Source organism: Python bivittatus, unplaced genomic scaffold (genome assembly GCF_059951505.1).
Source record: "Python bivittatus isolate LINGU-HERP-01145 unplaced genomic scaffold, Pbiv_v1 ctg000020_np1212, whole genome shotgun sequence".
Lineage (NCBI taxonomy): Eukaryota > Metazoa > Chordata > Lepidosauria > Squamata > Pythonidae > Python > Python bivittatus.
In genome coordinates, this window is record NW_028277030.1 from 119768857 (window position 1) to 119785196 (window position 16340).

The 16340-nt window shown below is 38.4% G+C and overlaps 1 protein-coding gene across 2 annotated transcripts in view; it reads left to right on the forward strand.

Annotated features, from left to right (window-relative positions):
- The window catches only part of TTC7A (tetratricopeptide repeat domain 7A), a 192315-nt gene that overhangs the window by 24325 nt on the left and 151650 nt on the right, over nt 1-16340 (forward strand). For both annotated transcript variants that reach the window (XM_088147914.1, XM_088147920.1), the window contains 3 exons: nt 856-934; nt 5470-5630; nt 6481-6544. In XM_088147914.1, the coding sequence (XP_088004040.1) occupies nt 856-934; nt 5470-5630; nt 6481-6544 (304 nt within the window). The remainder of the gene's footprint in view (nt 1-855; nt 935-5469; nt 5631-6480; nt 6545-16340) is intronic.

Below are 16340 nucleotides of genomic sequence, written 5' to 3' on the forward strand. Positions count from 1 at the left end.
AGAGATCTGCTCTATAGTTTACAGCATCCCTGATAAATGGATAACCAGCCTCTGCTTAAATATCTTCAGTGAAATAGAGCTTGCCAAAGCAGTACAACATACAGCAGTTACCATTAGGATGTTTCTCCTTTCTATGTAGCTAAAATCTGTATATTATAAGATAGACTATAGGTCATGGGGAAAAGTGGGTTCCCTCTCAACAAAAGTAACTTACAATACATCCTAAATTCAGGGAGAGAGAGATGTACAGACTCTCTATACCAGGGATGGGCAATTTGAGACCCCACACAATCTGAGGACAATTGTTGAAAACTATGACACAGTTTTTCACTATTCTGTAGTAGTAAATACAGATACATGTTAGGCTAAGCATTAAACTAGGCTTGATATAATTTTAAAAATTTCTCCAAACAAAGCAGGGGACAAAATTGGTTCCATCAGTATGTCCTACCTTAGTCCAAGAGCTTAACGTAAAGTAACATGCTTTGTCCCCCATTTTTGATCCTCGGCATTATCTTGTGTAATAAGTTAGGTTGACACATCAATCCACAGTACTAATCCTCTATTCTGATCACTCTTCTAGCCAAGCACAATGGGAGAAGGCACTGCCTTTTGATAAACCTTAAGAATGAAGCATAAGTTCTTCTTATCAGTCACCATCTGGGAAAGTATTTTTTGAAGGTTTGCTGACTTGCTCTGTTACTATTAACCGAACCTGAGCACAAGTGTGCATATGTACTGTATGTATGTATGCATGAATGTACATATATATAACGTAAGAAAGGTTCTCTTTTTTCGTTGTTCATAGTTTATGAAAGCCTTGCTTTTCACACTTGCTTTTTTTTTTTTTTTTAGCAACATTATTAAAGGAATAAGAAATCTCCGAGAATTGTTAAGGACCATGGAAACGAAGGCTACTCAGAGCTTCAGAACGGTAAGTTCAGTTCACTGGATTCCACATTAGCTCTCTTGACAGAAGCCTGTGAAGTAGTTGGCTTGCCTGCCTGCCTGCCTGCCTGCCTGCCTGCCTGCCTGCCTGCCTGCCTTCCTTCCTTCCTTCCTTCCTTCCTTCCTTCCTTCCTTCCTTCCTTCCTTCCTTCCTTCCTCATGATGTTGCAATTCTGAGTTAACTAACTGGTTAATACAGTCAAATGGAATTTAACATACCTGGTTTTGGTAGTTTTTTCTACTACATGAGAGCTGTTGCAGTGTCTAGGTGGGAGAAAACTATATTATTAGGCATCTCAGCCTAATGTTAACTTTTTAAAAAGTTGTCTTGCCATAATGTAGACCTTGGTTACATTTCTGTAGAAAAAAATGTTGTAACAGATACAGAGATGAAAGGAAGAACTGGAAAGGAACCAGAAAGAAGAGATTCAAAAGTTGCATTTCAATGGTTTTGGATCAGAAGTTTGGGATTTGATTTGACCTGGGATGGACCAGCTTTCATTTTAGTGGATTTCAGGAGCCTTCTTTCCCCCAAGAGCTATTTCAGTCAGTTCTTATGTGTTTCTGGGAACTTTTGCAGCAGCAGCAACAGCAGCTAGAAATGACAGGAACTGCAAGAAATATAGTCCCCATGGTTTATAGAATTCCAGCAACTGCTGCATGCTTGTGCTGCATGCTATGATGTCCAGGTATGCGGAGTGCCATAAGAATTGAATTGATCCTGTTTTTTAGCATCCAAAGATAGTGCGGGCACATCCAAATTACTGCATACATACTTTATAACTATTAGCATGTCTAAATACTAAGGTAAATGTTTGCAGTATTAAACACTTACACGTTTCCCGTATCAAAAGAATGACGCATGGAGCCTGCATTCCTTCTCTCACTGCACTCAGTCTGTTTCAGAACATGATGGCATAGCAGAAAGGACCCACTTACTCTAAAACTAAAAACTATTCTATTTCAGATTAACAATCTCTTTTGCTTTATTGTTCTTAGACCAGGGAAGAGTTCTTTGGCTTTTTCCCATTATTGATTATTGCAGTTATTGAAGATTATTTATTTACACAGATTTTAAAAATGCCCAAACAACTTGGGTGCTTTACACTATAAAAAAGTTACAACAATAAAATGAAAGAAGAAAGAGATGTGTGTCCATAACAAAGAACCACACAAAACAAAACCAAATCTTACAGGGGCTCATCACCATCCTACTCCAAGGCCTGTAAAAATAACCAGATTTTCAATGCCTTCTGGAACATCATCAGGGTGGGGGCCATATGGAGGGTGATACTGTAGAGGGTGGGTACAGTAACAGAGAAGATGTTCTTCATCCCACTAGATCACATTGTTTAATTGAGACCAGAAGCACAATAATTTCCTGAATGGGCAGAAATTATTGGAGATAGCTAGTCCTTCAAGTAACCAGGCCCTATGTCATGAAGAGCTTTATAGGTGATAACCAACACCTTGAATTGTACCCAGAAGCTAATCAGCTCATGGAATAGTGCTGTCACATGGGCATATCATTGTAGCTTATGAGTGGTTTTCAAGGGCAGTCCCATGTAGACCTCATTGCAATAGTCCATTCTTGAGATGATTAGGGCATGACTGCCTGCCCAAAGACCCTCCTGATAAGGGAAAGGTGCAAATACCACACTAGATGGATCTGTGCAAAGGCCCTCATGGCCATAGCTGCTATCTGCTCTTCAAGCAGGAGAACTGAGTCCAAGATGACCCCCAGATTGTGCACTAGTCTTGAATGGAGAAGTGCAGCTCCATCCAAGACTAAAGATGGAGACCCGTAGGAGGCCCCAGATATTCATAGCTCCTTGGTCTTGTCAGGATTGAGTCTAAGTTTATTCCTCCCCATCCAGGCCTGCAAAGTCTCAAGACACTGGGACAGGACATCAGCATCACTTGCATGGCCCAGAGTCAAGATATATAATTGGATATCATCTGCATAATGATAATACTGGACCCTGAATCAATGGATGACCTAACCCATAGTTTCATGTAAAAGTGGAATAGGAGGAGGGAAAGTGTTGAGCCCCATGGCGCCCCACAAAAGAGGGGCCATGGATTTGATCTCCTCCATCAACACAGACTCACCTCAGAGAAAGGAGAACCACCACAACATGGTGTCCTTCACTCCCAATTCCTTCAGCCTTTACAGGCAGATGATACTGAAATCTGCTGAGAGGTCAAGGAGCACAAGGATGGATGCACCACCCCCATCTTGGCTCCACTAAAGGTCATTGTCAAGTGCAACCAATGCCATCTCAATACTTTATCCTGTATTTCAGGTTTATCATAAAACCTGCCTAAAACAGTTCCAGATAATCTATTTCTTCCAGGGCTTTCTGGAGCTGTCATCTGACTACCTTCTTAACAGCCTTCCCTAAAAAGATTAAAATTGTCCAGGACCATTGGGTCCAGTAATGGCTTCTTGAAGAGAGGGTGCACCCCCGCCTCCGTCAGAGCTGAAAGAACCACCCCCTTTCTCAAAGAGGAAGCTGACACCACCATGGTTTCTCTTTGTGACAAGAAACTCAAAAAACCCTTGCAATGTAAACTCTAAAGTAGGCTTAACCTAGTTTTAAAAAATGAAAACCTATAGGCCTGTCCATGTCAGGCTCAGCCCAAGAATGATGATGAAACAGTCCAGTCCAGTTCCTTTATTTGCTTATACCCTCTAGACAGAAATCTCACCAGGCTAACTCTACACTACAGCAACTAGTGGATATACCCCATGAGACTCTAGGGAGGGGCTACTCTAAACCTTTTCTTCTTCTCACGGTCTTGCTGTGGACTGAGAAAGTGCTTGCCTTGTCCCCCCTTCTGGAATGCATTACAGCCCTCCTGATAGCCTTGATCTCCCATACCAGTCTCCTCTTCACAGATACCTTCCATTACGGTCCATCCCCCAAACCTCAGGAGAATATTCTTGCCCCAATGTTTGTAAAATCATGATGGCTATTGCAAGCGTGCTACAGTAGCCTTTCCCAACCTGCTCTTCCAAAGGGCTTCAGCTGCCTTAAGATGTGTTCCCTACAATTCCCAGAATTCTGAGCAATTGCCACACTGTGGGGAATTCTGGAACAGAAGTCTGCATACCTGGGGGGACATGCAAGTTAGAGTAGACTGTGCTATCATGTCCAAGAATCCTATGTGGTACCATAATTCCCCCCATTGTGGCCTGTGCAGATCCCAGTCACAACCAGGTTGCTTATTCTTGGCTTATTTTTTTAATTAAACCATATTACTTTAACTAGCACAGTGATCCTTCACATTAATGGAATAGTGAGGGGCAAAGGGTTCCATTACAGCCAAATTCTGTTAAACGGCAAATGGACCAAAATATACACATACTCACACACAAGGAATGTGAGTCACAGCCAACCAAGGATCAAGGGCATCTGAGTGCCAGCTTGTAACTGGAGTCAACTCCAGTGACTACAACATGGTGGACTGGTAAGCCTAGGATGACCTGCAGTTGAAAGGGCATAAGGAAGTTCCAGATTATAGCAGGATGCAGCAAAGCCAGGATGATTGTCCAGCTTTATGGATGGGGTGATCCAGGAATCAGCAGAACTTGTACAGGCAGCAAGAAGAATAGCAGAGGCAACCAGAGGATTAGGCCCTAATTATTAATAATAATCACAGCTTAACGTTCAGATGTGCCACTCAATTGTGCTTAATAAAAAAATGGGAGCAAAAAATTCTAATATCTTCTCTTGAACTAAGCTGGAGGGGAAAAGTGCACCGTGCTGAGATGTATTGTGACATTTGAATATAATCACCTTTACAATAACATATTAACAGTGTCATTATTTCTGACTTTTAATATGCCTGGGAAAGATAAAGTCTTGGATTCTTGCCTTGTACTACCAATAATTGTAATAATTTTTAAAAATATGGGCCAAAAAGGTTTGAGGTAGAATTAACATGCCAAAGTTTGTAAATTAATTAATTTTTTAATGTTGAATGGCAGTCTGTAAGTTTTACTTGTAGCCAGAAAATGTATTCTAAGCAGAAAAATGCTTTTTCTTCTTTGCTCTGCTTTGCCAGAGGCCGTGCTAATATAAATCAAAAACAGGGTTATTTCTAATTTGCCTGGTTTTATTCATAACAAAAGTGAAACAAACTGACATCACCAGTGAACTGTGCAATAAAGAAGACACCTTCTCAAATGACAGGAAGTAGATGTTTTTGGAGGAAAATTCCATTTTCAATCAGTATTTACAATCCCTGTCTGGACTGAAGTGGCATAAAAGCCTAAATGCACACATAGAAGATACACATGATAGCACACACAAACACCCACACATACTGAGCAGCAGAAATGATTGTGCTGGCATCTTTAGAGCTCCCTTCCTTAATACTGACTATTGTTTATTCCTTCCTGTGGATATTGTCAACTCAATGATCCACATTTCACACTAGCTTATAGCATAAGATGAAATCTGTCCTTCAGGTTTTTAAGAATGTATTTTTCAGTTTCTTTCCATTCTTCAACAGACAGCCACCAAACAGCTGGCAGAGCTGCTCCTCCACTCCCTGAGTGAAGATTGTTACTGGAGTCCCTTATCTGATCCTCTTCCTGAGTTCATGAAGAAAGAGGATAACACTTACATCTGTGCCACTTTACGTCGAAGACTACAGCTACACGCTGGAGATAAGTACGGACCCAGGATCTTACAGAATTTGTAAAACATTCTAATCACTGAACAGGAAGAGAGCTATTGGATTATAGGTCTCTGGTAATACAGTTTCAGAATCGGATAATACAGTTTCAGGGAAAAAAACTCATCTCTATATCTGGAGTTTTATATCAATTTAATACTCACCCTTTTTGGGTAGCTATTAATTGCATTGCAGTGCATTGAACAAAGACTAAATAAGTAAAGCAGCATATAGTGAAATATATAACCACACAGAATAACACCAGAAGTTGAAGTAACTATAAAATTTGCTGGCCAGATTTTTTAAAAATGGCCTTTAAGAGTCCCTTACATTAACACATCAAGTGAACAGGGAAGGCAAATGGGAGTTTGCCAGTGGCATTCGATAGAGGATCCCCTAAAATGGATGACTCAGCCACATTAATAGAGATAATGCCACATGTATCTTGCTGGAAATATGAGGAGGTCAAGTCAGACAAGGTCCTGGAACTCATCAGCCGACCAGCTCTTTCTGAAGGATCAACCCTCAGTTGCAAGCTTCTCATAGGCGGATATATGTGCATGCAATCTGGCCCCAAATCCTTTACATGCAATATGATCAGAACACCCAGGAACTAAATTGCTTCATGAATAGAGAGTGTTTGACCAATCCTCTACTCTCCCTTATCAGAGATGAGTTATCTCCTCTATAGCTTTTAGTCATTCCAGTCTGAAGAAACTATTATATAACAAATTAATCATGCATGAGACGTTTCACATTACTAATCCTGTGGTGCTATTAACAAGAGTCTCCCATGAGCATAATTCTTAATGTTGCTTATATTTTGAAAGCATGTTTGTCTTTCAGCATCTATAGCCCCCATGACAACGTTGAAGAGGCTCTCCTCCTCCTCCTGATCAGCGAATCCATGGTAAGCAAAATAAGAATAGCTATAAAGAATGATAGCAATTAAGGCATTTCATAATAATCATCATTATGCTTTTATGACAGGAATTCTGTCTTTTCTAAGCTACAAATTCAGTTCATGTCCACAAAAGCATATCTATCGACTGAAAATAAAACAATCACCTCTGATGCAGAGGAAATGACTGTTTTTTCTGAAGCATCACTGAATGGTGTCCGATTTTAAGGAAGCATTCAACGAATTGCCTGAAAAGTGTAACAGAAAATATGACTCACTCTTAATCTGGTGAACCTTTCTTAGTGTCGCATGGGGACAGTACAATTTTTTTCCATCTCCATCCCAAAATAGGCTTAATGAGAAAGCAGTATGTTTTTAAAAAAAAACTTTTGAATCTGCTGAACATTTTCTTGGTGTTGGTGGATTTATGGATGATACATCTCTGGAGAAGGAAGACAGACTTTGTAATTCTTTTCTAAAAATTAAATAAGCAAAATAAACAGCAGGAGATTATACCACAGAACTGGCTTTATGGTGACCATACAGGGAATTCCCCAAGAGTTCATTCCCCAATGCTAAAATCCTAAACATAGTTACATGAGAATTTGTTTTATTTAAGTCAGAGGCTGAACAAACTGAAGTGGTGCTTTAGGCAGCTGATTGTGGGTGTTGTGAAAAGATAGCTACTTGTTAGTCATTTGTAGTGCAATCCTAAGATTTATTCAGAGCACTTCCAACAATTCAGCACTCCAATACTTCTAATGCCCTGTTTGTTGTAGCCTGGCAGGTAAGAACTGAGAACTGAGAGGTGCTTACATCTTTTTGCCTTTTCTATTAGAACAAATAAATAAAAAGTATTCCATTGTATGCAATATAAGGGGTTGGGAGTAGGCCCATTCTGAGCTGAAACTCTTCAATCTTGCCTTGGCCTGATGTATTTGGAGGCTTTCCAAGATCAAGGTTGCCTGATTTCAGACAGTGTCAATCATGAAGCTGGCAGCAAGAGGGGAGATCTCCTCATCTGGCATTGGAGCCTTATCTCTGAGCTTGGAGGACAAAATCAAGGCATCATAAAGTCCATGAGATGCTGTCTCAGGGACCCTGCTATTACCATTTGTAGTGGCAGAGGGAAGGATAGTGGCTTGTGCACTCCAGTATGAAAATGACTGGCCTTGGATGTGAGGGGGAACTGCAATTTGCTGTCCTGCCTTGGACACTTTTGGCTAAGGATCATGTTTATTTTGAATTAAATAATTATCAATTATACAATTGTATATATACAATTATTATACATGTATTATATTGTACAAAGCTTGCAGTAGAGCAGTTTTTATATGTGTCCAAAATATATGCAAATGTGAATTATTCAGGCTTACGTGGAGCAATTGTGTTGGACAGGTACATCTTCAGGTGACTGAGAATCAAAATAGATGGGACTGACATATTTTCCTTTGATTACAAGCAGTTTTTTGGTGGTCCAATGGGGTAGAGAAATCAAGGATACATCATGATCCGGAGGTGGTTTTACTGGGAGGTCATTTACTAAACCTAAATCACTCCATTTCTACATTTCCTATCAGCTATTGAGGGAAGATGGGAGCAGGGGTGTCCTCTGGGTATGTATCAGTGTACTGCTACTGTATTGATATATACTCTGTAGATACATTGATTGATAAACCACACATAAAAACAGGCAGCGATTTGATTGCACCATCATGGCTGCCATCTTGATATTTTTTATCACACCCTGCAGACACTCCTGGATTGGAGTATAAGCATATTTCTATTCTTGTCCCCTCCATGATTCATTGCTAACAGCAACTTAAAAGGATGATTTCACTTGGGAAACTATACAATGAGAAATTGGTAACTCATCCACACATGCAATGACTCCCTCACAAACTGTTTCTTTCTCTACAGCAACTATGAATGACAACAAAAGATGGGGGGGGGGAGTTGCTCTAGTTTTAGTCTCCCATGTTATTTCTCCTTTGATCCTGGCACTATTAACTGTTGTATTAGTTGAGTTTATAGAGATGTCACTGCCTTTTTTGAGGTAGGAATTCCTTTTACAATATTATTTTAGGGTAGATATGCAAGTAATATGGGTATTAAAAAAATGCATTAACTTAGAAAAGTTTTAAAAATAACCCTTGTACTTTACCTTTCCTTCAGGGAGAGTGGAGAGTTAGCTTTGAAAGAGTGTGTCTAGCCCAAAGTCATTGAGTGAGCTTCTTGCCCCAGTAACAAGTCCAATATTCTGACTACTTCAGGATGTGGAAATAATTCCTGGGAGTAGCAATTTGGAAGACTACTAGTTAATTGTTCATTGCCTTGGGTCCAACTTTCATCAAGAACAGGAAAAAGGGAAGGAAAAATGAAAATGAGTAGTGAAATAGGCAGACATACAGATAGTAAGGAAGAAAAAAATAATAGAGAAAAGAAGGAAAGAATGAAAAGTTTGGGTAACAAAGAAATATGGAAAAGTCTTCCATATTTTCTGGGCCTTAGATTATTTCCCTTTCCTAACCTTTACTTGATCCTAAAACTCCTTCCCTCAAAAGTAGAAGGATGAAGCTCACCCTGGCCAATCTATAACCTTTGATCAGAAGGTTGGCCAGGGTGAGCTTCATCCTTCTACTTTAAAGAAGTAGTCTCTTTAAAGACTAAGGAACTTTCTCATTGCTCGTGAAAGTTTTTGGACCATTGGCTACCAGACATTGTTCTTCCAGTTCCATTGTGGGCAAGGCAAACACAAGATTTATGTTTGTAGAGCTTCTTAGAGTCAAAAGAAAAAACTTATTCTCCCTACCACTTTTGAATTCAATTTAGTAATTTCAGTTTATCAATCTTTTGTATAGCCTTCCTATCTAAATTTTATTTTGTCTTTGCACTGAAATTTTTAAAAAGAACCAGTGCTTTTAGTATAACAGCAGGATTCCTGAAATGCTAATAGTATAGATCAACTGGGTACCATTACCTACAGCAGCTGTGTTAATGAACACAGCCTTTGCAAATGTGGTTTAAGGGAATTTCTCTGAGGCTTGCAAGCTTAATTGCTCATGTTGTCCAGCCCCAGAGAGTTACAATCCAATTACTTTGAAGCAAAATAAAATGTTACATGTTCATATAGTGTGAATAGATATACCATGATATAATCATATTTCATATTTCTTTTGTAGTATGTGATAGCTGTATGCTTATATGTACTGTTAAAGGGTTCTTTCTCATGGGCATATAAAACACTTTCCTCACATTCTTGAATTAGAAGGGAATCATGTGTATATAAATTGTGCTGCCCACATAGCCTAACATTACCACACCTTAGCAAAGAAATCGGGCAATGTTGCTACCCTCACACAATCTAATATGGAACACTTTCAGGGTAGTATTTGATGGATTCTAGACTCAATGTCACCTACCAGTTGGAAAACCAACCACCAATTGCTTTCCTGAGCATTTGTGTCAAGCTTCTCCCGGTATCTCACAATAAAAAAAACAAATTTCTCACATATTTAGCATAGGCAGATTTATTACAGTGAGAAAGGGGTTAGTTTACAGAATCTTGGAAACTGGATATGTGTACCTTGGTCATTTATAAGTAAGTGTGTTAAGTCAGGTTCTCTTTACTGACTTTGATCTTCTTTCTGACAGTCTTGGTTTAATGGGGAAGATGCCAAGCACTTATTTGATACCATAAAAGGGTCTATCTGTTCTTGTCCCCCCCTCCGCCAAAAGAAGTGTATCAGTCTTTTTCCAAAATGTAGCATTTGCAAGTTGGAGTCATTCATCAATTTTTTTTTTAAGTTCAAGCCATGGGAATATTGGTCTCTTGATCTCGTAGACTGATTGGTGGCATTGGGAATTCTTTGTAATAAATGATCAAGGAGTTCTACTGAGACTCCAAAGTGGAAAAAAAAAAAGCACACAGCCATCACCACTGTGCTGGATATCTTTTTCTTTTCCTCTTTTGGGGAAAACAGGAGAAGAGTAGGTGAGGAGCAATGGGGGAGACAAAGGTGTTAAATAAATTTGAAAGCACCAACAGGTTTTTCTCTCAGGCCAAATTTCTCTCAGCAGCTGAGAATCTTCCCTTTTGTCAAAGGAATTTTTTTTTATTATTATTTTTAAAACTTATTATTATTTTCAATTATTTATTTTTCATTGCCTTTCTGGTTTTTACACTTAGGTTGAAAAGGATTAGTCCTGGGAACGTTGAAATCTGCGCAATCTTGCAGAACATTAAACATGGATCAAACCGTTCAGTTGCTGGGGAGGTGCCTGTCTGTGCCTCTGCAGAGAACCTTCTAGCTCCTTTCTTTTCCCATTTGTGCCTTCTCCTGACAAAGGGGCCTTGCCTTCCCTGGCCAGCTGTCCGGTCCTAAAAATAACTGTTCACCTTCCTGAACCCATTCCAAAGCTTGATAGGCAGAATTTGGTCCACTTTGGAAATTTTGTATTTTACATTTAATGCAATTTTATCTTTTTACTTGAAAGACAACTTTCAGTTGCTTTCAGAATACATCTTCCCCCATCCCACCAGTCTGAAGACTTTCTCATTTCTTCCAGCTCAGAAATGAGGACCAACTCCCCACCCCCATCCCATCGTTGCAAAAACTGGCCCTGCCAGCCTCTGGAGCTGAAATATTTTTGTTCCATTTGATCAGCCTTGACATCTTCCAACCATGGCAGATATCACTTCCCATGTAGGCTGTGCTGCTAAGGATTATTGAATTGTGATTCATTACAAAAAAAAAAAAAAGCTGCAGCCTGGGGAAGACTGCCTTTTAATGCATCCTTCCTCTTAATCTCTTGATTTCCTGGAAGATCTGCATTCAGTCTACCATGACTTTGATATTCCTATGTCTAAACCCTTGTCAAAAAGAGAAATAGGCTGCAGAAACAAGGTGACTGTTCTTTCTCACAGCCAAAGCCAAAATAGCCATAGAGGTGCAATGCCTAGTGACTGGATGTGGAGGGGATATTCCCCCAGCAGACTTGACAGGTTAATTGGAGGTGATCAGCAGCATCCCCAACCTCATCCCTGAGGTACCCTATATTGTCCACATGGGAAAACACCATTCCAAACCAGAACAGCTAAAGATGGCCTGAGGCTGCTTCAGCAGAAGGCTGAGGATAAGTAGATGGGTGAGTTGATGTCATGAGGACATGTCCTTCAAAAATAGCCAGTAGAGTTTGTCTATGCCACGGAAGCAGGATATGAGGATGAGTCCTAAGTATAGTTCAACAGAATTAGTTAATACCTTTGGCTAGTCAAGTAATTAGTCCTGTAATAAATATTATATGAGTTTACGAAGACACTTTACTAAGGGGAATCTTGTTTTGTTTTTTATCTTTTTATCTATTACTTTTTAAGACATGACCAGCAACGTTTTCATTTCCATATGCCCAATTATGTAAAATCTTTCGTTTTCATACTGCACATTTTTTAAGCACTGAACAAATCAAATGTATTTAGCTGCATGTTTAAATATACAGCGCCTAATGCTTACAGAATGCATGGTAAAACCAAGTCCTTGGTGCAAATAAAACAGTTGTCCTTAAAAAACACCCCAACCCTGTTTTAATCATATACGCCCTTCAGCAGTCTTCTGTGGTTAGTTCCAGATGCTGCTTAATATTAGCAAGAGTTAGAAATGGAGTTAGAACAGGAACATTTTTCCATCAGCACTTTCCTCTCTCTTTCTCTCCCGCCCCCACCGCCTCCACAAAATCCACAATTATTTTGCAATGTTTTAATTTACATGTAGAAAATCTTTTTCCTTCTCCAGTTTAGTACCTTGAAGTACAATTCATATGACTGTCACAGGCCTTGTTCATGGCATTGGATTTAATTTTAATGGCTAACTAATGTGTTCCTTTCAATTTGACATTTCCCTCACATGCTGCATATTAGCACAAGAGATCAGAAGCGGTGCAGGTAACTTGGTTAAGGCCTCCTCTCTTCTTATTTGAAACAGGCAGTCTGTGGCCATCTCTAATGAATACTGTGTCAAATGTAACAAGAGCTTAGAATAATTCATACAATGTTAGTATCATGGACACACGAGATCTGATCTTGGAAAAATTGAGGAAAAAATGGGCAGGAGATACTAGAAATAGAACTGAGATTGTCTTCCCTTGTCTTTTTATCAATGTGTTGGTTTGTTGGCTCTGCTTGGTCTTATTTATTATTTACTTATTCTATTTAACCCTTCAAAAGGCATATTTTCTGGCTCAGTTAAATAGAATTCTTATAACTAATGGGTGATTTATGTCCTAATGAGAGAGAGAGATTTATGGTACGTAGGAAGTTGTCTACCACCAGATAAGACTTCACCTAGTATTGTTTACTCCAGAAGTAAGTAACTAATAGATTCCAGAAGCTGTTGGACACCCAATTCCCATCAGCCCCAGCCAACAGAGCTTATATATGGAGAGCTGCTAATTCCCCAGTCACTGTCTACTTGGTTTGAAGCTGGTCTCTAGGAACCAGGGGCTTTTCTACCACTTGGACCAGATTATTTTTGAACTGGTAAGGAGGCCAGGAACTGAACCTACAGCCTTCTAATGTATATGTATGTATATCCTGAATTTGTTACATGCTGCCAGTGTGTATAATTGGGCTATACAGTTAGCACTTCCCTTTTACTGAAATGCTAAAACCTGGGCAGTGGTGGTGTCAGAGTATCTGCAGTATTATGAGTATAATTTTCAGCAAATTATGCTTTTCTTGTCTCCCACATCCATATATTCTAAAATAAAGTTCAATTAAATAGATTTATGTGTAGAAAGAATGTGAACTTTGTTTCACTCTGGTGTTTTGGACAGATTCCTGGGAACTGAATTCTAATTGTGTTCCCTTTGCATTATGCTCAGTCTAGCCCACATTTCACTAAGTCTCTAGATGGAGTTACATATATCTTTTATTTTATTTTGGGTAAGCACAAAGTTTATGGTAATCTGCTCGTTCAAGTGAATATTTTATCTGTGCTAAGGCATTACTTTAACGTTCCTAGTTTGGCTCACTGACAAATGCTCAAAATAGCTGACTCTGATGTGAGGCTGATTACCAGCTTTCAGAACATGTGGGGGTTTGTTCAGCGCAGCTATTTTTCACAAATCAATGGTGCAGCAGTGTTACTGATGCAGAAACTTTTAAATAGTACAGCATACAATATGGAAAGATGTTAATTAACACTGTGGATTATTATGCACATCTATAAATCTCAGCATATCTCAGTGTGTGTCTTTTAAATTTTCCTTTATTCTGGGATGAAGAAGTACTATTGATTATGGCTCACAAAAGAATCACTTCCAAAGCAGCTTTTGTTTCTTATCCTTCATCAAATAAGTTACATATTTCTCACACGTGGTCCTTCAGTTTTCTGTTTGTGACCCTGGGAGCTGAACATTGATGGCCAGTTTCCAGCCATGTTACGATGGGCAGAAGTAAAAATTATGGTGTAAGAACTAAAATAGGTAGATCACAATTAAAATAATAAAGTGGGGGATGGGGGGGGGAGAACCCACCCAAATTCCTCCCACCTACTTGTTCCCTAAAATTTCAAGTCTGTCTTTTGGTCATGAACAGTTTCCTGACTCCTTACAGTATAAAAACCAAGCAAATGACCAGTTAGCCCTATCTGCCAGAATTATATTAGAAATTAGGGCCTTAATCAACTATGAATCCATTTTATTTCTTCGTTTTGGGTTTTTCTTTTGCTGAAATGTTATTAAATGATGACTTCAGTTAAACTGCTGTTTAACTGAAACACTTACTTTAGTTCATGCTACAATTGATTTAAAGGAATGCTTTGCTCGGGGAAATGTCATGCATACTCATACCTGCACTATTTTGTGTGTCTTGAGCAACGTGGCAACACATAGCGATCTCTAATATATTTCTTTCTTATCGGGAGAAAATTGCCTTCTGCCTATAGAGACAGACCATTCTCCTCCACCTCCTGTCCTTTGTATGAGACCTCGAAATGACTGGGCAGAGTATGAATCATTGTTTCCTCTGCAATATTTTTCTAAGTAAATCTGAGTAGCCTATTTTTTTATTATTATTATATTGCATAAGCTTAAAGAGTACGAAAAAGAATAAAGATACAAAAGGCAAAATGAAAAATAGAACATAAGTAAAAATATTGTGAAGAGGAATTTTGGTGACACATTCTCCCCCTCCTATTTTTTCCCCCAATTACTAACCACTGCTTTATTTTTAATATTTAATATTAAACATTGGAGATCTTTGCTTATATCTGTTTAAGTCATTTCATCTCTTGTTTTTAATTAGTCTCTTGACTCTCTTCCTAAAAGCTGTATTCCAAATGTCTAAATCTGTCTTGCTGTGTAAGTTTTTTATATAAAGGAGCCATTCCTGCTTAAATCTGGTTAAACTCTTTTTAGAAATATATACTGCTAGTTTTGCCATTGATGCATATTCTCCAGTTTTGGTCTCCCAATCTTGTATTGTCAGCAGAGTTTTACTTTTCCAATGATATGCCAAGTTCATTCTTGCTACTGTCAGCATATTTTAATAAGTTGTGATACTTTTCATTTCTTCTTTCTGGAATCATTCTCAATAGAATTATCTCTGGTTTCCATTGAAATTTTATTTTTAAAAAATTCTCAATATTTTGATTTATTTTCTTCTAATATTTTTGAGGGTTGTTTTTTTTTTTTTTTTGCGGCAGAGTTATATGCTATCTATAAAACATTTCATACCAATTTTCCCTCAGATTATAGCTTGGAGTGATTTTTTTTCCATAGCTCTTCCCATAGTTCCAAGGTGACTTACTTCTTTGAAATTTTGCATCCAATTTATCATGCAGTTTTTAATTTGTTCCATTCCCATATCATATTTCAGTAACAATTTATAAATGTGTCCCAATAAATTATATTGTTTCTGTATGGTCATTTCAAATTCTATCATCTTTCTCATGGTCCATCCTTCTTTCTTAAGGTCACTTTTTATTCTTCCAGCAATTCATAAATACATTAACCATAGTAAATTCCTACCTTCATTGAGCAACTCTTGTTGTGTCTTTAGTTTCTTTTCTGAATCTGGATGTAGCATATTAGCATATGTAATTAAATCTTCCTTACCATAGTTATCCTTGAAATAAAAAGCATTTGATGGTCTGCTAATGCTTATATTGCTGGGCTTATGTTATCCTTTACTATCTGTAACTGCTTTCCAAACAAATAACTGGGATCAAAATTCAAGGAAAGGATATAAAATGAAATACTGTGCAGATGGTGTAGTACTAACAATTATGTAAACACAAAGCTCTATAAGATGGTTGATGAAAATAATCAAAGACTTTGGTTCATTCTCTGGATGCACAACTAACAAAAAGAAAACAGAGACAATAATAAGGTACCTAACTTCTGAAGAAGAAGATTTTGTGAAGAAAAAGACACTGGCTGTGTTTTTCAGTTTATTGTTTATTGTTGTTGTTGTTCAGTCGTTAAGTCGTGTCCGACTCTTCGTTATTGTTTATAGATTAGTCAAATGACCATATCAAATGAGACTGGCTGTGAGATAAGAAAAGATCCAGTGAAATGTTTAGGCCATTAAGTTCCTTACTAAGTATAGTTTGTACTAAAAGAATGTACTTTTCCTTCAATTTTACTTTTCTTCCTTCTTATACTTCCCAAAATCCTCCAGTTCCACTCAGTTCCAGCATGCCATCTTTTCTGTCCTCTTCTACAACTCTAAAAACTCTCCAGACTTCACAAAACATTCTACTCCAGCCTCCCTCAGATTTCGTACATGCCACTTAATCTCCAGCAA